The 26,632-nt window shown below is 34.8% G+C and overlaps 1 protein-coding gene across 1 annotated transcript; it reads right to left on the minus strand.

The window, feature by feature from the left end:
* Positions 1-566: 566 nt before the first annotated feature.
* Positions 567-8,169, minus strand: LOC128225852 (receptor-type tyrosine-protein phosphatase alpha-like). Its single transcript, XM_052935749.1, has 15 exons — positions 8,059-8,169; positions 7,704-7,791; positions 7,234-7,307; positions 7,029-7,065; positions 6,809-6,906; positions 6,381-6,503; positions 5,907-6,058; positions 5,524-5,659; positions 5,152-5,301; positions 4,554-4,655; positions 3,666-3,803; positions 3,162-3,287; positions 1,708-1,868; positions 1,262-1,400; positions 567-638 (listed from the first exon to the last, which is right to left on the minus strand). Exons 1-15 carry the CDS (start codon positions 8,095-8,097, stop codon positions 567-569), a joined length of 1,635 nt encoding a protein of 544 aa, XP_052791709.1. The 5' UTR covers positions 8,098-8,169.
* Between the last annotated feature and the right edge of the window lie 18,463 nt (positions 8,170-26,632).

A 26,632-nucleotide genomic window follows, 5' to 3' on the forward strand; every position in this document is an offset into this window, starting at 1 on the left:
AGTACTTGATAATTACATTTACAGTATCCATAACCTAAAATGGCACATTCCTTTAGTATCATACGAACATAAATGAATCCCAACACCAACATAATGCAATATAAGGAATAAATTCGTAAGCATCACAGGTTGATATAGCAACAGAAAATAATATATTTATAGTAAAAGTAACTGTGCATGGATCGAAATAAGTCTAAAATTGATCAATGATAATAATATGTTGTGAATCTTAATTATAAAACGAGTTTAAACGTTAAGCTTAAAAGAGCGCTTCCTCATTCCATGCAACAATTTTCGGAATTTAATCATGAAAATGATATTATTTTAGTTATTTTAGTTATGAGTTATTACAGTCATGTTTCGTTTTGGAATGCACAGTTATTTAGTTCACATTGAACCTCTCTACTTTAGCTATATATAATAATAAAATCCGTATAATAAGAGTAATAACAGCCAAATTAAAGCGGGTTTCTTTAAAACCATGCACAACTATTAACTGTAAATCGTCATTTGATATAATAACTGGACACAGTCTGTACACATGGGAAACACTATTCTGCCATGGCCTACAAATTCTGATAAACATCGATCTGTTTGACATGTTCCTGCATGACGTCGTAGATGTATCGAAGTTGTGCCTACAAAACAGGAAATTGATATAAATTCGTACCTCAGAAGTGTCCTTTGTGTATGGAAACCAGATGTTTTACTCATGGTTAGAAAGGTTCACAGACAAATAAAGTATTAAACTGAATTGGTTTGTAAGTTCGTTCTGTAATTAAACATGATTGATATTTGATAAATACCGAAGTGACGTCACGAAAATCGTGTCTGTATCTATAAAAACGTGATCATCTTCTTAGTCGTTGGCGGATCCGTGGTCTAGTGGTAACACACTCGACTTTCAATTCAGGGGTCGCAGGTTCGATTCCCCGTCGCATCACTTAAATACTAATTGTCTTCTGGGAGGGACGTAAAGTGGGGGACCCGTATGACAGTGCTATACACTGGTGCAAGTTAAAGAACCAAGGTTGTTCTAACCATGGTTACATTCTGTCTGTGCACTATGCTCCAAAAGACTAAAATGACTAACAATCTTAACGGAATACTCACCGAATGGGCAGGCCTGAGTGCGAGCATAAATAAGTTTACCTACCATCATAGTCGGTAAATCAAGGACGGTCGAATAACTATTTTTTCTATCACCATATAGCGTCCTGTGTATAAGTTTATTTGTAAACACTTCGTATGTCAAACCTACCGAGTTCTGCACAATATCTTTGTTCCGTTGTTTCATGGTCTTCACGCTGTCCACGATGTTTATCTGGCCCTTGTTGTCTTGAACCCGGTGAACTTCATTCAGAAGTACAGCTACCACCCCACTGCGGCGATATCCTGATCTGTGAAATAAAAATATTTGTTTTATGGAATGCTTCTTACAATGCACCAAACATGTATTCATGACATCCATGTTAAAGCATATCACCTATACCATTAAATGGCGGATAGTTGTTCACACAATTAAAATATGTAAGCTGCAAAAAGAGTTTACTTGTCTGAAAATTGAACAATCAAATACAAGTATTGTTTGCAAACGCTCTAACTCTTCTTAACCCAAAATATGTATTTTCATCGTTTCAGTGTTTAACCAATTTTATCGTATTTTGACTGTAGAAATAGTTAAAAAAAGGAGCTCGCTGATCTTACTCGCAATGTATGAGAATGGGCCTTGTCTCGCCGAGGTGAGGCTGCCACCTATTGACTGCCTCCAAAATGTCCAGCATGGGCTGGACCGCCACGGGCGTGTCCTCGCCATCCCGCCAGGCAAAAAATTCAAACTGGCGGATTGTCGTTAGATAATCTTCATCCTTTAATGTACACAAATGACGATGAGAATAACAGGGTCCGTTTGAATATTGGCATATTTGCTAGGATATACCCTGTATCATTCAGGATAAAAAATAGTTGGTTTGATGAAAAAAAAACAAGTTGAATCCTTCTTTAACCGAATTCGATCATTATTTATTTATAACATTAATTTCTTTTAAATTTAAAAACAATAGTAAAACGCCCAATAATAAAAGTTCAAATTACTTTTTTGAATTTACACTACGTAAAGCATGATTTTCTATGGTTTACCGAACCGGTCTTATGTTGTGAAATTTTAAGCCGTTTCTTTCTTTGAACGTCCTAGTTTGTTAAAATAGGATCCTATTTTTCAAATTGCCGTGCTATTTCCGCAATCAGGAATTCTATCTTCCTAACTGGTATGCCATTTTGCGAAAATGATATGTTATACTTATCTTCTTAATATACTGTAATATTATGTCAACTGTATATGTTGCACAGTAAATAAGCAGTAAACCTCGTTTTCGCAAAACACCACACGCTCGGGTCGGGATGAACCTATCTTACACTCTCGGCCATAGAAGATACTTATAATCTTGTCCAGTTACAATGTTGTATCATCTTAATTTGCAATTATGTCCTGTCAAAGTATATAGTTATCCTGTTCAAACTGATTGTAGTTATGTCCAACAGTAGTGATGTCCTTTTCAGAAATAAAATTAACTTATCCAAGAAATGTTTTAGTGCCTCAACCAAGCTTCTTTCTTGTCTAAAATTATTCACTTATTTACTGTGCAACATGCTGTCATAACGTCCAAAAAATTATCATTGACCAATGTAATTGCCGCGGTCATAAGTGATTTTGCGGTCAATATGAACTGCATGTTTCACAGTTTATAAGAAAAAAGGTGTATAATAACATGATTCAGCATGTTGTATTATAACATCAAATGATAAACTATTTCCGGTGTTAGTATATATAAATAGGTCAATATGGCGTATTGAAGTGATTTGTCCAGCGTTATTTTGACGTTACATGACAAACTGTTTTGGTCTATTAATAGGCAGGACAATATGGCATTTGGAGAGCTATTGTCCAATCGTTGACAATTTGATGTTGTCATATGAGCGTGTTATTTTGTGAAAATACATGCTTTCGTGTACGTGATATGTTCTTCTATTCAAATGAACTTGTTGTTATGTCAAAGTGTAGTTTAATAGCACGTTATATAAACAAATCGACATCATTGCAAAATTTCTATAAAACAAGTAATATGAATAAACACACTTCGTTAGTCTGCCCTACTATTTACCTCGTGGTTAACGTCCTTGAATGAAAAACATTTTTCTTGAAAAGCTTTGTTCTGCTTCTCATGGATGCAGTTGACTTTAAACTTGCCGATTTGTTTTCCGTCACTGCTTCCAAGGTACTGACAAGTCTGAAGTAATATTTAAATATCAAATCAATAGGGCTATCACACTTGAATAATGGATGCTTTTTGCTGCTCCTTTACGAATAAAAAACACGAGTGACGTCTCACAATTAATCATACTAGTACACACTGTTATACTGACAGTATAGCAAGTAGTTAATAATTATGAAAATGATCCAGAAATAATTAATAGCGTCTTTACAGAATTATTATAGAAAAGGCATAAACAAGAAAGGTTATTCACACTTTTGGTCTGGTATACGAAGATGTATGCAGATATGCATTTTACTAGATTAACATCTTGTTATTCATCCCTCGAGTAAACAGTCCCCTACCAACTAAACGCCTATTGAATTAAAATGATAGTAACATTTTTTTCACAACCTTGTACGCGGCATGTGACTGTGACGTTAGCATGATGACGGTGGTGATGTGTTGTTCTTCAATCAAGGACCAGAATTCTTCCAGCGTTTGTTCTGTAGGCGACATACCCACCAGGAACGTGTTCTTATTCGCGTAGTTCTATAAAGGACATTATACAAATATATTTCAAACTAGCTGTTTATATACAGTCGAGCCCCGTTGGTTCGAGCTCGCTTGGCTTGAATTCCTTGTTGGCTCGAACTGAATATAAAACACTGAAAGTAAACCAATACAGTAATCTTCCCATATAAACATGTTATTTGCATAACCTTAGTTACCTGATGCCGAACTGATATAAATTATATAAATGGTCATAATTGTAAATCCAAGCGTGTTATCTAGTCACGTAATAATGCTTGACAAACAAACGGCACTTTGACTTGGATTCAGTGCATGCTTTTGTTAAACAAAGTAGGTACTTACCGAGGGCAGTTTTTCCAATATAACATAATGTCAGTAAATTCATGTCCAGTATATGTCGGTCAGCATGTTCGTTTTGAACAATATCATTGACACAAAATCCAACTTATTGGTGGACAATGGTATGTATAGTGACTACATCAGGATCACCAAGATGTTGATTTTGTTCTACATTAACGTTTACTGATAGTTAGCTGCGCATCTGTTTTAACATACAGTTCGTATTATTGCTTATCAGTTCAGTTGAATAAAGTATTCAAAACGTTTAGCATGTATTGTGTTACTATGGGTTCTTGGTAACTATAATATAAAGTCACATCGACAAAACGAACAAGTTAAAATACAAACAGAAACATAACTTGTGTTCATGTTTTAGCTAATTAAACGCGTAAATATGTGCAATAGTTTGCAGTCGCGTGTGATACTCACCGGTATGAAAATAGTTCCAAGTCTTTGGACAATGTTAGATCCTCTGTTTCTCAGCTTAGGACGATAGGCATCTACTAAATATGGCAAAGACAACAAATAATCCTAGTAATATAAGAAGTTATTATATTAACATCACATACAATGTTAAAGGTAATAGAAAAGAAGTTATGCAACAAAATTCAGTCCAGTATATACAATGTAATCGCTTAACATAATTACTTTCAGATTGAAGGGATTCCATGTTTCCATATTCATGACCACTTTCCTGTACCGTATCTTCTGTTATTCCTTTTTCAATCAGCTGAAAAGCGATTAAAAATTTGTATAGAATCTGCCAACTCCAATTTTTCTAGTTAAATGACAATGCGCTGTTAATAACTTATATCGTTCCTTTAGAATAAGGACTACTAAACTAGATTCTGGGCGAGAAGTACAAAATACATAGCAAGTGCAGGATTGTCAGTATACCTCACTAGTATCGGATTGAACGATTAAATATTTTATTAGAATTAATAAAGCATACTTATTTTAACTTTTTATGCATATTAAGATATATATCTTTCTCGTAATTGTCATACGTTAGAGTTTCATAGCTTACATTGAACTGTTCTTCAACCCTCGTCTTCAGCGATTCGGGCTCTTTGTTTACCATGTGCTTGTAGAAACTATCAAACTGCTTTGAGTACACGTGGTGTGTGCCGATCAGCAACGCCTCTGCTACGGCCTCGTGAAGGTACACGTACTGTTCCTATACAACATGTATAAATGGTTATTTATTTGATACGTTTGCTAAATCGTTTCAAACTGTTTATGACATGACTTTGGCATTCAACTTATTAAGTAGTTCAAGCACATTAAATGTATAAGCATGACTGTTGGGAGATATTGTGTTGGTCTTTTCCAGTGTATTAATTAGCTGTTGTATTTCGCCATTGTAACAAAAGTAGATCAAGTGATTTAAGTAGCTCACTTTCGTCTGTACCATGTTCACCCTTTGTCTGCGTAATGTCTGAACCATTTGAAGAGGTCGAACGCACTTTTCTTCTTTTGCCTGGTGTATCAGGTTGTCAAGGGCGATAAATGTTCCTGTCCGACCAACTCCAGCACTGTGAAGCATTAAATGCTAAGTTGTTCCAAGTAGAAGCAACTAGTGGTTTCAATACATTTTACATTGATGAAAAGGAACATGGTGTTGACATAACTTGCCAATATTTGACACTATTTTGAGATGAATATGATAACACCATTGGAAAATGTTTTGCCTTCAGAGATAACTAAATTTAAGGCTTAATCAAGTCTCTTTTTAAGCAGCTGTACATGATGTTTAAAACAAAACTTATCTTATTGCCCTACCTGCAGTGCACAATAATCGGTGATCCATTTTCTGAACTGTCAGTGTCAACAGCTTTCCAGAAGTCGACAAGGCACCAAGCACTGTCTGGAACGTCCTTGTCAGGCCAGGTTTTGAAATGGAACTGGCGTATTTGGCGTGGTTTACTGCCGGTCTAAAACAAACAATTTGAAACAGTAATGGTCTTCCTGAATTAACCAAGGTTTCACAATACTCATTTGCGTAGATTTCCAAAGCGAAAATGCTTATTGTGTGAGGTACATTTACAGAATAGTCCTTAGTCATGTTTGTCAACAGTGTTGTACCATAATTAGGAAAGTTTGAAATAGGCCTGATTTCTTTAGATGAAAGGAAGCAATACATTTAAAATCACATTTATATTCTTTGTATACTTAAGCTAACAAATAAAACAATAAAGGGTATGGCATCAGTTGATATTGCACGTATTATTACTCAATTCCAACAGTCATCGTTACCTGCACGGCTTCCCATGTTCGTATATTGTAGTCTTGAAATTCTTTCGTGTTGATGTATGATAGAGTTATGCCGCCGTATGAGCAAGTGTCACCCTTCTCTGGCCAGTATTGTATGCACTTTATCTGTAGTTATAATGATTGAGAATCTTAATCGACGTTTATAAAAGCTATGTATAGTTTATTATTCTGAATACTCCGAGCTCTTATGTACACGGCGGGTTCTGTTTAACTTCATATTAAATAACGTTTCGAAGATAGAACATATTATACAATAGATTAAACAAGTGGCTTATTATTTCATATTTAATATTTCCGAATTCTTATTATATGTCCATTACAAATAAGATTTAATGTTAATACATTGATTCGCTTCAAACAACAAATCAATGTAAGCTAAACGCTTATGATAGGTAGGTAAACACAAATACCGATGCCATTTCAATGAGATTTGTCAGCATCACAATTTTGTCAGCCTTCTGTTGCCAAACCATCTGCCAAAATTCATCTATCATGTTATTCGTCGGGCCTAAAGCAAGAACAACGAAGTACTGATTGGATGACATCAAATATCGAGAAACAGAAACATTATGTTAAAAAGTAACCAGACATTCTCTGCTTAATGTTTTCAAGAAAACATAAGTTACCAACCTTGTGATGCAATGAACTTCTTTACTTTCTCATAACCCTGCAAACCAACAAGGAACTGTGAGTCTCATATTAACATAACTTGACATTTATTATTTAACTAGGTTTCGAAAGTTGTGAACCCAAGGGATTCCTAAACGGTTAGAATATATCTACCTAATTAAAAAAAACTGATGTTCGGATAAAGTGTAAATCAAAAGATACTTACATCAATGAAACAAGCATTTACATAATCTGGATCGTCTGGCTTCGCTTTTTCAAGTGGTACACGTGAATGATCGTCTGTAACCATGGTTATATAGCTTGTATGTTGACATAGACAGAATACAGGATAACAGTAAACATGTGAAATGGTATGTGATATATAGACGAGACTATGAGACTTTGGTTGATGAATTTAAGAGCAACCTACTGTTTTATTAAAATATACTTTGTTTAATCAGTTGAACTAAATGCAACCAATCCTTAATAGTTTGTCGTTTTTTAAACATAGTGACAGGTAATTGACAATATATAATTTTTAAATAAAGAAACAGGCGATATCTGATAACGCAACGACATATTGAGTAAAATGACGTCGCGTTAATTCGATTAATTAATAATATGACGTAATATGTTTTGATCGAACACGCTTTCTGTAGCTTTATAAAAGAAAAGACAAATGTGGTGGGAGCTTACATGCATACATTTCCTTGTATCTGTTTTTGCCCTTGTACCTTTCCTGAGCTGCGATTTCATGCTTATGGACAAGTCCAGTTGGTAATGTCTGTAATATATGGGGAAATATCGAGTTATTTAAGGACAACTAAATATTGTTATTATAAAACTGCATTCCCTACACAAACTGAGACGAAATTGTAACGATCATTTTGATATTTTTGAGAAGTCTTATTTGCCTTCAAGTTTAGCATGTGCGCCATCAAACATGACCAGAGTAGATGTTGACTATAGGCTTCGTTCTTGCAGTCAAATGTAGAGTAATAATGATTCTGTTATTTCAAATTAATCATATCTAGTACAATCCGTTACTTACCGCAAACTCGTCATAAAGTTGTTTTCGATTATTCTTCATTTTTTCTCTGACGTAAGTCCATAACTCATGAATTTTAATTCCAGAAGCGTTGTCGTTAAAGCTGTAGTAATCGCCCTCGGCTGTGGCTTCTGAAATGTATAAAAAAATGATGCTAATGATTTTATGGAAATGCAATACATAGCTGCATTGCAATATCAGTATACTTCAACACAAAACGAACATATTGTATTTCTTCAAGCATAGGACAGAAAATTACTTGTACGTATATATCATAATCAGTATCTGTACATTTACATGTAAATTTCTATTTCTCACCTGACATTTATCAAATATATCTTAAAGGTTTAGGAACTCCGTTTGAGGACATCGTGCCAACGAGAGTGATTGATATATAATATTGTCATAATATTGTTTGACAATCCTTGAAAAATAAAACAAAATGTTTAAAGGTTTACAATAAACTAAGTTGTGTCGGGGTGTAACTCGGTCAAGCCTTGGGACTTTGAAATAAGTTGTTCACCATGATCAGACGATGTGTCGCGTGCAAATCGCTGTCTGTAGGGTCAAGGTCGAACTTATTGGGCACTGGTCAAAATGATTTTTATTTGCCATGCAGTTACTTGACCATGCGTTTTGGGGATTTTATAACTTGACCCAAATGTTCACCACTACAATACGGTGTGTCACGTGCAAGACTATTGCTAGAAAGTGAAAGGTCATTTGTAAAATATCATTGTACTTGGTTGTCTGGACCGTTGCATTGCTGCATTATTGCTTACCTCGTAAATACCCCTTGTGTTAAGCAAAAACCCATGTCCGGCCGTCAAAGGTATACGTGTCCCGTATTGTGATTTTATATAACGTATCGACTTTTAAATAGGAGTAAACTATTCGGGAACAGTATGTTTGTAAAGTAGCCAAAAAATGTCATTATCATCAGTAAAGCATACCGTTGGTAGAATACGTAGGGTTGGTGGACGCATTATTACTCATTACGGATGCATTAGGTTTGCCCTGATTTGACCTTGCCGGTAGTTTATTTGAGAAGTCTTTGGCGGGCGAATCTTTTTTCTGCCTTCTGAAAATAATAATTTATTACGATTTTAGATTTATACAATGATGCATGCAATTTCGAAATATGATCAATATCTTGTCAAAAATTATCGATAAAGATTTTGTATTCGATTTAACATTTTATATAGTAATGATATCTTTAATTGTAAACAATTTAACATATAGTATATATACTATCATGCAGCAGATAGTATGAAATGTTCCTCTACCGGACGTATTTAGTATTGTCCGGATTGAAAGTCCTTTTAAGTCATAATTACAAAATGCAACAGCAACATGTTGTCTTATTGTGTACATATTTGCCTCTTCGTTAACATGCGATAAACAAGTACAAACGTATTCGTAAGGAAAAGGTTTATTGCCTTCTTCTAATAAAAAAAAATATCCCGACAGCGACTGCTACAGCTAATAAGGGTACAACAGTACCTCCTACAATACCACCAACTTGTGTTTCTGATTCTGTAAAAATAATGTAATTTATAAATATAAAATCTTTAACAACAATTAGAGATAATCTAATTACTTTTTTTATCAATTTTATTATTATAATAACAATTATTATTATTATTATTAGTATTATTATTATTATTATTATTATTATTATTATTATTATTATTAATAAATCATCATCATCATCATCATCATCATCATCATCATCATCATCATCATCATCATCGTCGTCGTCGTCGTCATCATCATCATCATCATCATCATCATCATCATCATTATCATTATTGATTGAGTGTTTATTTTTTGTTTTTTGATGACAAACAGCTATTTTATAAATTAAAACAAAATACATTTTATAAACCCGTAATCGTCTAATTATAACGACTTTGCTTAAAAATAAGATTGTCGAACGAATGACTTTGTTATAAAGTTTATATTTTTCACAACGTTTGTGCATTTGTAATGCTTGTATATGAATTTATGTATGCACAATTACATGTATATATATTCTACTCAAATGTTGGTGACGACAATGAAGATCAACGCCTAAATATTAAACAGTACCAAACACAACCTAAAAACTGAAATGATTTCTCTAAACGAAATGCAAACTAAGTAAAAATAACTTCGTTCAGTGCAGGTATCCCCTTGGTATCCAGAGTGACACTGGTTCATAAAGAATGAGCAGGATCCGTTGACGTGATGACATTTGTCACAGTGGCATGATTTCAAACAGTCCTTTCCAAATCTTTGAGGACCGCATTCTTAAAGACAAACATCAAATGAATTGCATTTACATATTTAGGATATTACATTTCAATCAAATTAGTAATAGAGGTTCCGATACGCTCCGTACATTCGAATCGACATAACGATCAGGGGATGCTCTTGGAACGCAAACCGAGAACGAGACCAGTTTGATGAAACAGGATTTTAATAGTGCTCAATCTACAAGATGTTGTGTGCTCATGTGAATATAGGTGTCCATATTGATTTTACCTCATAAACTGTATGAATAGATGGATTCAAGACACAAACACCTTACCACCGGACCGATGAACACAAAGAGCATAGTGTTCGGCAAATTTAGGGCATTGACCCAGCTACAAACTCATGCCATAGTTATACATAAAGCATATATAATGACGTTATTAAATGATGGCAAAGTCATTTATGATATAACTATTTATAATATTTTTAATGCTTCAGAATTATTGATTTATGAAGCAATAAATTAAAAAAAAATGTATCTACATTAGTTTTAACTTATTTCTTTTCGATAGATTGTGAAAAAACTGTAAAATCCTGTACTTTTGTCTGTTTCGGAGGGCCACGAGAAGTACAATGATGGGTATCGAAACCAGAACCTCTTATGTGAGCAGCGGATACTTAAACAATAGACCACACACACTCTCATGTTTTTTATGCTGAAGAATATCTGCTGAACACAAGGCTAGATAACAGTAAATAGTGCAACTTATTTATCCAAGCTACCAAAAACTAGACACATCAAGTAACATAACCTTTTTGAGGGCGGTAGAGGAGACAATGAAAACAACGAAGTAAATAAAATTTAAGTAAGGACAAGCCCGTTCTTGTGGCCCCGTGCCATCCCTCTTTGCAACCCTGACAACAAACATTATTCATTGAATTGATCACATGACGTTCCGTTTGTGCAGTAACATGTGTAGCTACTATCCTAGCCGAATGTTCCTTTATTACACCGTTATTTGCAAGAGTCACTTTGCCAACCAGGGACATTTTCTACTGTCACATATTCCATCAATTGGATTACAGACATCATCAGCAGAACAATGGTAGTTTTGAGATCAGTTTTGTCCAAATGATCCATGACTGCACTCTAAAAAAGGAGAATAAATGTATCTTACTTGCAAAAGCTTAAAACAATAACAACATCCGGTATAAGTTTGCAAATCCGTTGTTTGTTTGCAAACAAGTTTTTATTATTTGAGATATCAACTTCAAGAGATGCGCATAGAAAGTCTGAACGGAAACAATTGAATATATCTAGTAAAGCTCCAACAACTGTTTATAGAAGTATAAAATTTATATTAAGAAACATATTTCTGCCTTTGGCCATCAGTCGGAGTTTAGGGCTGGTATTCTATATTGGTCTAAACTGGATCTAAGAACGTTGTAGCTAATCGGACTACTTGTTATATATAACTGACCAATAGAGTGAAATAAATCAATCATGTATGACCATAACATTGACTTCAATTTTATATTGAATACCACTCTAGGTCTTCTACGGGTGTTTGGCAGTCACATTGGAAAACTTTCCGAATGAGCCAAAATTGGGGAAAACATTAGATAATTGGGAAACAATTAACCAATTGAATTTAGGAACAGAAATAATATTAATATTAACGTTTTTGGTACAAATTTTAAAACATTATTAAAAACCACTTAACTTTTGATTTTGTAAAACGGCTTTCCAATTAGTAAAATTTCTCTTTTCAAATTTCCACAACCAATTTCTGTAGATAATAGCCACCATCTCCAACTGGATATTCCAGAAGTTGGATATCACAGAAGTTGGAGAATACATAAGCTCGAGACTTCCACTGAATTACACCTGCTTGGGGAATAACGTTGGGTTGTATCAATGTCCACCGTTCATTGATAATTGATTATAAAATTGGCAGATTGTTCAGAACTTTGTTAAAGTTTACAGCGTTGTTAACGTTATCGTTGTTAACTTTCAAATCAATATTTCTTTGTAAGTTACATAGATACACTTATGATCTGCAGTATTTCAAACAAGAGTTGAGACAACTGTTTCAGCTGTACTTGTTTTTTTTAAATATATGAACACATCGTCAAATAGTTAAAAGTCAACAACGATGTCGTTAATCCCGTTGTCAACTTTAACAAAGTTCTGAACAATCGAGCCAATGTAATATATTCAAGTAAATAACAATGTAAGCTGTAGTCTGATTTCGCGAACTCCATCGGGATTTTCAATTGTGTGCAGTTTCATTATAACCAACTGCGTCAGAGTGTCGTCAATGCTAAGTAAGGCTCATAAATCCTAAAAATAACTTGAATAACTGTAAAATGGCTCATGTTCAAAGAACCATTTGGGACTGGCGAATTGCAAAATAAACAAGAGTATTTTAGCTTAGTTTGTTTACGAACACATGCATTAAGTAAATACACATATAAACAGTAAGTTCATAAATAAGATCACGTATATGTCAGTGATACCATATATATGAACTCCACCATGGATGGGGCAGAGCTTATAAAAGAACAAAGACATGCCATGAACGATGACAAATGAATAATAAAAAGAAGCCGCTGTTGCTTAGGGTACTGCTTTGATATACATCGAAAAAAATAATAATTTTCAAAGTGAACAAAATATATTACCTTTATCACAAGGTCAACCTGATTTACTGTAATAAGTGACAAAACGAGGGTGTTTTAAAACTATTCGATCAAGTCATTAAAGTGAGAATACTAGGACGTGGAGGTTAGCATATAGTAATTCTTTTCTTTTGAATTATAACACTTAAGTACATATAGGCTCATAAGGCTTCAGAAAAAATATAAAAATATAATGATTGCAAATCTGACACAGTTGCATATAATGTCACTGTTTTAGATTGCATATAATTATATTTGATAATTTTACAATATTAATATTTAATTTCCTCCAATTTTAGCTCATATGAAAACATCTCCAATCGGTGTTTGCCAAATTTTCGCAAGAGACCAAATATCTAAAATTGGTAGCCAACGGGAGAAATAAATCTGAAAATTAAAATGTTTATACTTTTGTAACCTTTCTTTGGAACTTTTATTTACGCCATATTTGATGATGATATCTCAAATAATAAATACAAGGTTTGCAAATAAACCGCATTTGCTAACTTATACCGGATGCTGTTTAATTTTGTTCGCTGTTTTGGATATCATTTGCCAAATGATTGTGAAAAGTAGTATCGACCTACATGTGAGTCCTAAATATAATTATACTCATGTTACAGGATTAGCAACATGTGCGAGAAATATTTCTCCCACCTCAGATAAGTAGATCCAATAAATTAACCATGCTTGATATTCATATCTTGCCCACGGGCGAAGATAAAATGCCCGGATGGAACTCTTTTTTCATGGTCAACACATTGTAATTACCTCAATGTTGAAGACTGTCGTCTGTAGCATCAAGGAAATCTTGTCTTATGGTAATATTTAGAACGCTAATTAATTATTTCTCGCTTCAAATGTCACCATAAAACAGTTTTCACGCACCATTTAAGAAGTAATACTTCATTCTCCTTAGAACTATTTAAAAAGACTGATTTGACCATTAACATTAACTAGATCACTGCGCGCATATCCATGACAACCACGTGCTATCGCATATCCATACGCAATTATTTTCACTAAACACAAAAGAGTTCCAGCAAAAAATACATTTTTACTTAATTATGTTTAACTGAGGTAGGAGAAAAAGCATCTACCATAGCCGCTCGTGTAAGATAGGTTCATCCCGACCCTCGCGCAGGGTGTTTTGCGGAAACTCGGTAAACCTCGTTTCCGCAAAACACCCTACGCTCGGGTCGCAATGAACCTATCTTGCACTCTCGGCCATGGAAGATACTTATAATCTTCACATACTGATGCAGCCATTTAGCTCCACGCTAACCGTCCTCACACTGTTCACTGTAACAACTTCCGTTTAAAGGAAAACAAAAAGTTGTATCCGCACAGTACAAGTATAACTACAATCTTGACCAAATTATATTGTGTCACACTTGTGACAAGGCTTCCCTTGCCAACCAGGAGAACATTGATTGTTACCACATTCAATTAATATGGTTGCGGTCATCACTATTGAAACAACAATAGTTTAAGAGCAGTTTTGTCCAAATTATCTATGGTAACATTCTGGAACAAATATATGTTCAGTCAATTGAAAAAGGTAAATAATAAGTAAATGAGTACGTAATGTTATACAACACCAATAAATTTAAGCTTGCTGATTTTATTTCCAATACAATCAAGTTTAACATGTTTTAGTGCTAACTTTATACAGTATATGTACAGTGATTGTTTTAGCAATATAAGGATACGAAAAGGATCTTCAACATTAATTCAAGCAATCAGAGCTTATTCACCGAATGATTAATCTTATGTACTCATATTGCCAGATTTTCCCTGCCAACCAGATGATCATATAGTACTCATTCCATCGATATCATTATCAGTTATATCAGTTCAAATTGATGTAGCAATGGCATGTTTGACTACAGTTTAAGTGGTATAGTCCATAATCGCGTTCAGAAATAAGAATAATCATTTGTAATATACAAATACGAATCAGAGAAAATTAGAGAAACGATTCATTATGCCTAAATATCTTTATTAAATCGTATTAATAGTGTAAAGAGTTTATCTCGTTTATTTAAATGCGTAGCTTGTGATCTTCTTTACTACTGTTGTGAATGATAACACGTTTTATTCATGTTTTGCCTTCAAATGCACACTTTTTCATCTCTTGTAAATTGCTAAACACTTATGTCAAACTAAACCAACGTTTTTATTACTTCCATGTACTGATTGTATACAATCATTGCAATTCCTCCCCTTCTAACCAGGATCACATTAAATAGCTCTAACAATTTTATCGTTGTGGTTGCATGACATTGAGTAAACAGCGTCATACTTTAGTGCAATTCTTCACAAAGAATGCATTCATTGGAGAACAGCGTTTTCTATGGCATCTTGCTCTCACACTTTTAAATTTATTCCACACTGGTTTGGAGAACAGTGCGATTCTAGCTCTAGTTTTCGTGCATGAAATCAACAAAGCAGAAGTTTGCGTGAGTAAGGCAATGAATGACATAAGCAATGTGATTTGTATAACAAAGAGCGGAAAAAATGATGTTCTATACGTTTTCCTGTTTTGTACAAACAATGGACGGGTCGTAAAAAGCAGGGTCAACATGCTTATCTATTTAGAATTTGTATTCTTTTCTAGCCGTTGTTTTGACTCTTTAGTTCAAAACATTCCCTGAACAGAATCTATGTTCAAGACAAGTATCTTATTAGTTATAAAACTCATTATGAAAAAAGAAGGTTTATTAATAGAACATGTGCAAGAATAGCAATATTTGCTGTAAAGAATTAAAAACACCATCAAGTGTTATGTTTTTGTTTTTCTGTGAGCAGTTATATTCCAAAATGAAAACAAGGTTAAATGTTTACAACAGGAACCGGTTATTAGTTTAGTTGAAACAGTATGTATTTTTAACGATTGTGATGAAAGTTATGATAACTTCTACTAAGTCACTCTCGTTGACACGAGGTAATGCGCAAGACTGTGGTCGGTGGCCGGAGTGCCCGGAGAAAACCCACTTGTCCGGCTTGGTGGCCACTAAGGACATATGATGGTTAATTATCGTATCTTAATTTGAATAAAACAAATGCAAGCCAATACAATTGTATGATGGAAATAAAGGTTACGGTACCTTTAATTATATATTATTCTACAACATAATCTAACATTCTACATATTATTCATATATATATATATATATATATATATATATATATATATATATATATATATATATATATATGCAACATCTATATTCAACATATAAATGCAACATTAATTGAGAACGTGGTAACATACGAGTTTGACATTTATCGTCGTTGTATCCTGGTGAACATCCGCTCGGACATTGGCCGTTGTCACCTTTGCACGTTGTGTTTTCACCACTACAATGGCCACAAATTGATGTGCATCCTGCTCCATACTTGCCGGTCTCACATGCTGTTTGATGTAACCAAGATCATCAACTAATCAAACAGTTAAAACGTAGCAAACGGTTTATTAAAATATAATAAATAAGAGAAAGGGTTCACTAGTAGGTTTTTTATGTCGATATTTTAACAAAAGTGGATAACAAATGACCATTTAATTAAACCTAATTTTGCTGTTAGAGTGTTACAAAGGCCACAAGTAAACAACACAACAAACAATATGTCCGGAAGAAGTAGATCGGGACAAATGAAAAACCACATTGGATTTTTGTCGGCCGCTATGTATCGGTGCGACGCCAACTGTCGCAAAATATACCTCACCTATTGTTGGTAACAACTAGATGCACGTTAATCAATGTAAATTGAGAACATTTGTTTGACCGTTTTAAGGGTCATAAATCTGTAATTGTGGCGACATGGCTGGTGATCGATCCTGGCCAAGATATGTTTACCAAACACATTTGGTGATTATTTGACAAATGCATTTTATGTAATTGATCGGAATACACCAATTTAAGTCATTTCTACAACTAAACGGCCATTACTCTAAAGTGACTAAAGCGATATGACTGGTCATCAGATTATTCAAGATATAATTCCCTTAGACTTTCTGACCAAATATGACTATTTGAATGCTTCATAAGTAACTGATCGGGCACGACCGAACTAAGGTGTTGTCTATAACTATTTGGCGATTATGATTGCCCAGTTCTATGGCGCATTTACATCCATTTATCATATTGTATTTCATTTCTGTTATGAATACTTGACGTTTAAGCAGAAGAATTATATGATATGCATATACATAGGTAGTGAATCACGGTGAATACGCTTCATTACATTCATTTTTTTGGCACACTGATTATGACAAGATTCGTTAGCATTGTTACACATAGTGCCCCTGCTACATTGGTGACATAGGGATGTACAGTTTTGTTTATAATCACCGGCAGCACGCAATCATGTTCAAACGACACAGACAGACGGTTACTCTCCAAGGAAATAGCCTTAGGTCATAAGGGAAATTAGCTTGATTTCACGATCCTTTTTATTCTTTCAGTTTGAACCATTTTAGTCACCTCTAGTGAGCCAAATACCTCTTAACACTTAAATTAAGATATAGTTTTCATGTCGAGCATTTTTGGTCTTTGCATTAGTAATGCGAAAGTATTTAAACAAAAAAACAACTAAAAAAGAAATTTTATTTCTTGATCATGGTAAGACAGCACTATTTAACAAATACCCGAGAACATTTCTGGTAAGGGGAGTAGCAAAGTTAATAAAACAAAATTATATCAATGTCATCGTACATCTCGAATGTACATCTTTTTTCACGTCACCTAGTGTTTCCTATATTGCAGTGTTGTATTTCCTACTGTATTATATCGACAAAAGGAAATATTTGTTAAAAGTTCGCCATTTGATCTCTGGTGGATGGTTTCTTAAACTGAACGAGAGTACCTGCTGTCGGAGCAAAATGTGTTTTTTGTAAGTTTCGTTTTTAACATTGTCTCAATATATCAAAATATCAGTGTCACGAAAAAAAAATTCAGGATAATTTTTCACATGACAATTCATTGCCAGAAAAAAATCTAACTTTAGAAATCATATTTTTAAGCGTATACATACTAAAATGATTAGGATAAACACATATCAATATGTTTATATTTTGTGGAGCTAATATATATAGAGAGACGTTCACAAAACGAAGTAAAATGAATATTATAATGATAAAAAAGCTTATCACCACAAAGCCACAATATATAACTAACTTGAAAGTGTCAACAATGTCTTAATTTTATTACACTAGCAAATTAGGAGTATTTTATACAATGTGATAAAAGTATATGATAAAAACTCTAAAACATCTACAAATAACAACTTTACTTTTAAAGATTTTGTTTTTTAGGCCTGCAAACCTTTTGGAAGTTAATTAAACACGCCTTCATAGTGTTTAAGAAGTGGTGACAGTTAATCATTTAACTTGATGAAAAGTAACGTAAAATTCCTCACTTGTTTTACAAAAATCTCCTTTGTATCCAGCGACACATCCGACTGGACAGTGCCCGTTATGTAAGTCGCACATGGTGTTACCGCCATGACAGTAGCCACAGTGAGATGTACAGTTTGGTCCATACTCCCCGGGAACACAGACTGGAAAATGTATTTTGTTAGCTCATTATATTCTAGAAAGTATTGTGAGCAGGTCTTTCTTTGTACAGAAACGGCTCATACCTTACATGCCGACGTGCACCAGGATATCTATATTGTGTAATCATGGAAATCCTATGTCGTAATGGATTAAGAATGTGTATGAGCAACTTAACTTGTATAATAAAGACTATGTATGCATATCGGCCTGTTATTGTTTTTTTTTCGACGATTGAAATTATATATAGAAACACTAATTGTTATTTTCGAGTTGACTCTTTTGGAGTAATTAAACTTCATAAAAAACCTCGATACTTACGAGTTGAGCACATATATCCTTTGTATCCGGGTGCACATCCGCCCGGACAATGACCGCTGTAGATATTACACGTTGTGTTTCCACCACTACACTGACCGCAATGTGACGTACACATGTGTCCATACTCTCCCGAGGAGCACTCTGTAGAAGTTTTTACAGTATACTAACCTCTATGGTATTACATGAACGATGTTTTTCACTTTTTAGGTTTATGATTAGTAACTTTTGCATCATAGTAAATCTATTTTCTTAATATGATTATCAAAACGAAATTACCTTTTAATACATATGTTACTATATATTGTAACATTTTAACGTTGTCAGAATAGTCATTATCGGCGCGGCGGGACCATAATCATCAAAATTGATAGTGCCCCGGGGCTATTATCAGTCACGTGACCGATAATGACCCTGCGATTGTCCGCACGTGCAACGTGACGCAATTTCACGTTGTTGAAGATGGCTGACGGAGTAGACATGGGTGAACGTACGCTCGAAAATTTAGCCAACAGGCTACTTCAACTGGATTCTGCCATCGAAAAAAAAGAACATTTTACTGAGGCACAAGCCCGGCAATTCATCGAAGCAAAGAAAAACATTTGATTATTTTAATCATAATCAACTCGTTTTGCAGAGTACGAAGGCGATGTCATGGGCGGAAAGGAGTTCAAACTCACACGGGACACGCTAAAAGCGAAATGCGAGGACTTGAAAGAAAAGGGACTTGGCAACAAAAAACAGAGAGCCGATCCCTTCACTTCCTCAGAGATTCAACAACTCTACGAAAAGGAACTTCTTGGAGCCGGTAAGTTTGGCAGTTAATTGATTGTTTACATATCACTTAGCAACAAAGACAAGGGAGACAACTAAAGCATAAAGTGAACGATATAAGCCGGTCCCCGGTATTCAAAAAAGCCTACCTTTATAATATGTATTGCGTGGTAATAATGAATAATGGGTAATTATTATTGTATGACGAAATTCATGGATTTTATTTCTGTTATTTTGTATTTCTTTAACCTAATATATATTTTATAAACTTTCATTACTATATTAAGGTAGAAAAAAGAAATCTATATGCATTTAGAGTGAGTTTACAGTGCAGTACATTGTTAAACAGTAGAGAACATTATACAACATAATAATCAAGCACATTTTAACTGTGTAATTGTTTCAAATGGTATAAATTTCGAATTAATTACAGCCTCTCCAATTTCCCTCACAAATACCATTTGGCTTAACAACACCATGCACCTTGGATTGCGAGGAAGACAGGAGCACTTGACCATGTTGTGGGGGGACTTGGAATTAAGCCAGACCTCCGATGGTGTGAGTTACTTGGCCTTCACGGAGAGGGCGACAAAAACAAGAAACGGAGTTGCTGGTGACCACAGGCAATATGTACCTAAGCTCTTTGAACAGCCAGGTAACCAAGTAAAAATAGCATTGTTTTAAAAAGGTTATTTTTTCTATTGTTAACAGATGATGTTCATTTATTGCAGTTATTAGCAAAACTCTTTTAAACTAAAATCCATTTAAAATAAGAATTCAAATGTTGATTTTGTAAAAAAGAAATAAATTGATTCTCTACTTGATTGAGTACTCTAAATGTGTTTTAAAATTATTTGCAGGAGACCCAAACTGCCCTGTAAGGTTGTATCAGGTTTACAAGGAAAAGAGACCACCTCAGATGTCCGCCCCAGAAACAAGGTTTTACGTAGCCCTGAATCCAAATTTTGGAAAGGGAACATATTCAAATGATCTCTGGTTCATCAACCAAAACCTGGGAAAAAATTAATTGGGACAACTGGCCAAAACCATGAGTGAGCAGGCTGGATTTCAGGCTAGGCATGTTAATCACTCTGCAAGAAAAAACATGCATTACAAATTTGCTGGATGCCGGTTGTTTCCCCACTGAGGTGGCACAGCTGACTGGTCACAAAAATCTGATGTCTCTAAATCATTACCATACAAACAATATAGAAAAGCAGCAAAACATGTCCAATATTCTTCACATGTGTAAGAGAAAAGAACCAGTGACAAATCCACAACCAGAACCAGTTACTAGCATGGAGGAATTTGATGATGATGACAATCAGGAACTTGTAGCAGCATCCCAGGAAATTGAGCAAGCGCTATCCTCCATCCAAACATATGAAGAGATTCCGGTAAGAAAACCAACACATGATGAAGCTGAACAAGTTTTAGACCTTCCCATTAAACAAAGCCCAGGTGGAACACTGACCCTGCAAAAATTTATGAAGGACACTCAGTCACTGTTTAATGGCTGCACCTTTAATGGGCCTTTCAGCATTAATTTGAGAAATTAGGAACCATACAGTATGCATGCATAACTGGTACTGCCTCCTTAAGTTGTAGGCACTGGAATGAGTGAACAAAGTTATTCTGCATACATGTTTTATTCCATTCATCCACTGTTATTATTATATTGTTTTTATTTCACATGTTTTTGGGTTGAAAAATGTTCTTTTATCTCCACTTCCTGTGAAATAAATGTATGCTACAAGTATTTTATTTCAATTTGCTTTTCCAGTATCGGCATACCGACAGACTACTTAATACTTGAGTCAAAACATGTGTATTAAACAGTTCAATATATGGCCGCGCGGGGCCAATGAGTGATAATAGCCCCGGCATATCGATAATGGCCCTCGGGCTAAAGCCCTCGGGCCATTATCAACATGCCGGGGCTATTATCACTCATTGGCCCCGCGCGGCCATATATTAATCTCTAAAACAAACACCCTTTAAATCCTAGAAAACATATCGAGCACGTTTCTGTCAATGTCGTTTGTAAAGAAACTTCAATAATGGATCTTAAGATAATAAATGTTATTATTTGTTTATGGTAGGAAACAAGAGTTGTTACAGCGAGGGCGCGCTCGACTATTCCGCCGCTTTTCGGTGTATGGATTGAAAAGTTTTGACGAAACATGCATGGATCACTGTTAAATTAGATTTCAATCTAATGAGCTGAGAAATTTACATAAATTTATTTTAAAAAATATTTGAGGTGGTACGCAAACTTTAACATAAATTCTAAGTCGAAAAAGGGGCATAATTTTGTTAAAATGCTTAATAAAATTACCTCCTCCTGTGTACATGTTGGGGGTATGATGGTGAACAAGTGTGCAAAGTTTCAACGCGATTTGTCAATGGACTTTGAAATTATTTGAGGTGGTACAAAAACTCTTACAAAACTTTAACATAAGTGGTAACGCCGACGCTCGGGTGACTAGGATAGCTCTCCTTATTCTTCGAATAGTCGAGCTAAAAATGAGTTGGTCACTCTTGTATTTTGGCAGTTTCTAAAATAATCAAACATTATGTAAATAGAAATATAAAGTGGTAACAGCAAAATATTTAAACTCACTTGTTTTACATAATTCTCCTTTGTATCCAGCGGCACATCCGGCTGCACAGTGCCCTTTGTACGTGTCACATGTCTTGTTGCCGTCAAGACAGTAGCCACAGTGAGAGGTACAGTTTTGTCCAAACTCCCCGGTATCACAGGCTGGAATACTTACTTATTCAGTAATAACTCTATTGCACACATGTAACTAATTTGTGACTGCACAAGATTAATTGACGGTTACAAAACAGTCGACGAAAAACTTCTTTTTTGCAATGTACATATTTGAAGTAAATTAGATATCTAAAAAAGCACGACCCTTACGTGTAGAGCAAACATCCCCTTTGTATCCGAATGTACATCCGGCCGGACAATGTCCGTTGTATACGTTGCACGAAGTGTTCCCAGCGCTACACTGTCCGCAATTTGACGTACATCCGGGTCCGTGCTCTCCCGGGGAACATTCTGTAGAAGTGTTGAGACTATATTGACCCCCCGCGTTATACTTTACGATCTTTGTACTTCCTAATATTTGCAATTCGACAGTAAATGCACTGTTTATTTAAAAACGTAAATCGTTTCCTTGTTCATAAAACGTAATTGATATTATGGTGGATTAAACAATTACGCAATAATACATCATAACTCTGATAATACTGTTTATAACGAGCACGTTTCGGTCATTTCTTAAGTACAGTTATTTCAAAAATATGTATTAAAATAAAACCTATCATTGCTTTGTTATTGTAGGAAAACATGATATGGAAAGGGCGTGTATTTTGGTTATTCAAATACACATTTGCATTTGGTATTTTCAATCAGGAATCATGCATTTTGTTTATGGAAATGTAAAGTGGTAACAGTATTTAAATCCAAAATAACTAACTATGGTTTTCTTACCGATTTTACAGAGGTCTCCTTTGTATCCAGCAGCACATCCGGCTGGACAGTGCCCTTTGTCCGTGTCACACGCCTGGTTGCCGTCAAGACAGTAGCCACAGTGAGATGTACAGTTTTGTCCAAACTCCCCGGGAGCACAGGCTGACATATATATTCAGTAATTACTGTTTGCACTTAAGTAACTAATAGTGACTGCACATGTTAAATTGACGGTTACAAATCAGTCACCGAACCATTTTTTTACAATGTACATTTTTGAAGTAAATACAATTTCAAAAAAGCACAACCCTTACGAGTTAAGCATACATCCCCTTTGTATCCGAATGTACATCCGGCCGGACAATGTCCGTTGTATACGTTGCACGAAGTGTTCCCAGCGCTGCACTGACCGCAATGTGACGTACACCCATGTCCATACTCTCCCGGGGAACATTCTGTAGAAGTATTGAGACTATACTGACCCCACTAACGTAAATTTGTACGATGTTTGTATTTCCTGCCGTTTTGCAACTCTACAGTTGATGCACAGTTTATTTAAAAACGTAGATCGTTTATAACGAGCACGTTTTAATCATATGTTAAGTAAAGTAATTTAAAAAAGTGTATTACAATAAAACCCATCATTCCTTTACAATGGTATAAAAACATGATATTGAAAGGGTATAGATGTATTTTGGTCCGTCATAGCCACCTTTGTATTTGGTATTTCCATCAGGAATCATGCATTTTGTTTATGGAAATGTCATGCTACAATATTAAATTATATAATAAATGACAATGTTTTTGCTTACCTATTTTACAGAAGTCACCTTTGTATCCAGCGGCACATCCGGCTGCACAGTGCCCATTATACGTGTCACATGTCTTGATGCCATCAAGACAGTAGCCACATTGAGAGGTACAGTTTGGTCCAAACTCTCCCGGAGCACAAGCTGTTACATTTATTCAGTTAATAAGTCTATTGCATTAACATGTTTAATAGAAAAAGGGAACAAGACCTAAGAAATGACCGTTATATTTTGACATACTATTTTGATTGAAGATAAAAAGCATGAAAACTTACCGGCGCTCGTCCACTTTGCAGATTTTCTTCATTATCACCAGAAAGGTCACGTGATTGGCAGCCGTGTTTAACAATCATATATCATGTGAAGTAAAAAATAGATTTAAACTCTTGAATATTAACTTACTGGTTTTACAGATGTCTCCTTTGTATCCAGCGGCACATCCGGCTGGACAGTGCCCGTTGTAAATGTCGCACGACGTGTTGCCTTCATGACAAAAGCCACAGTGAGATGCACAGTTTTGTCCAAACTCTCCGGGATCACAGGCTTAAACATTTGTTCAGTTAAATAATTCTGCTATTTTGTCTATGCACGTGCGTTATAGGTTATACGGTATGATGTTAAGTAATCAATCACAACGTTCAAGTATTAAGTTTAACAAAACCTGTCACAGAGACAGCGCGCTCGACTATTCCGCCGCATTTCAATGTAAGGATTGAAAAGTTTTAGCGATACATGCATGGATCACTGTTAGATAAGATTTCAATGCAACACATGATGTGCTGAGATATTAACATAAATGTGGCTGAATACCATTGTATTAAGTCTCAACGCAATACATCAAATAGTTGCGGAAATATTATCCTATGTGTGCTAACATGCAAGACCTTAACCAGAATTTCTAAGTCTCATAATAAAGGGACAAAAATATATGATATGAAAGAAAGAGTTATCTTACTTGATTAAAAAAGAAGGTTAAATGGTTGGGAGCCTGTGTATTTTGATGCAATACATGATGTATTCGCTGAGGTATTGACTTAAAAGTGGTTACTTGCAAAACCTTAACCAGAATTTCTATGTCAAAAAGGGACCATTATTTAAATTTAATGCAAACTAGAGTTATCTAACTTGGTTGGATGTAGGTTGGATGGTTGAGTACCATTATATCAAGTCTCAATGCAATACCTCAAGTAATTGCTGAGATATTAACCTAGATGTGTGCTTGCACGCAAAACCTTAACTAAAATTTTTAAGTCGAATAATAAAGGGCAATTATTTGCATTATATGCAAACTAGAGTTATCTAACTTAGTTAATTAAGTAGGTTGGATGGTTGAGTACCATTGTATCAAGTATCAATGCAATACCTCAAGTAGTTGCTGAGATATTAACCTTTGTAGGACTATTATTTGCATTAAATGCAAACTATAGTTTTCTAACTTGGTTAATTAATTAGGTTGGATGGTTGAGTACCATTGTATCAAGTCTCAATGCAATACCTCAAGTAGTTGCTGAGATATTAACCTATGTGTGCTTGCAAGCAAAACCTTAACCAGAATTTCTAAGTCGAATAATAAAGGCCTGTTATTGGCATTTAATGCAAACTAGAGTTTTCTAACTTAGTTAATGAAGTAGGTTGGATGTTTAAGTACCCTTGTAAAAAGTCTCAATGCAATATTTCTAGTAGTTGCTGAGATATTAACCTATGCGTTCTTGCATGCAAAACCTTAACCAAGGTGTGACGCCGACGCCGACGCCGACGATTGGGTTTGTAGTATAGCTCTCCATAATCTTCAAATAGTCGAGCTAAAAATGGTTTATTTTACGCAAATTATTATAATCATTTTCATTATTATTATTATTATTATTATTATTATTATTATTATTATTATTATTATTATTATTATTATTAACACCTATCATTATACTAGAAACGTAATTATCATTGCAGGAGTAAAATAATCACCTACTTTCATTACAGTAGACCCCACTAAATCCCGGAGAACATCCTCGAGGACAACTTCCATTTTTTAAATCACACCGGCTACCGTTTAAACATTTACCGCAACGGTACGCGCAGTTTTCACCGAAGTAACTGTTGTTGCAGCCTGCAGGTTTAAATTGATATTGTTATATCGTCGAGGATGGATGTATTGGTGCAAATCTATAACGATAATTAATTAAGTAAAATTCACTCCTATATCTAATCTTAGTATAATCATCGTAATAACTAAAGGCTGCTTATTGACTTCAGGGTACATTGACGTGCTTGCCGCCATCGAATGGTATCACTTTGAGATTACTGCTGAGTGTTTATTATAGTAAATTTTGTTTAAACAATAGTTAAATTATAAACATTATTTGTTTTAGCACCAGATAGTTAAAAATGGCTGCCCGTTCAAACAAAAAACTTTTTGCCAGTTCCAATATCAGGCTTGTCTCTGTTGTTTCCTATGTTTTATTACAATGATACATTGTTTTATTAGATAATCTTAGACATTTTTATGAACTATTTATTTAACTTCCTCTGGCTTACATTACTTTGTGAAATGAAAATACAGTCTATTACATAATTATGATAATACTTACTTTGCACGCAAAGCGGTGGGCTTACATATCCAGTTTCACATCCCTGAAGACATGTCCCATTGGTATTGTCGCACTGTAAAAATCCACCTTTGCAATGGCCGCATTGCATAGAACAGTTGTTGCCATATGTCCC

The sequence above is a fragment of the Mya arenaria genome, chromosome 3 (assembly GCF_026914265.1).
Source record: "Mya arenaria isolate MELC-2E11 chromosome 3, ASM2691426v1".
Taxonomy (NCBI): Eukaryota; Metazoa; Mollusca; class Bivalvia; order Myida; family Myidae; genus Mya; species Mya arenaria.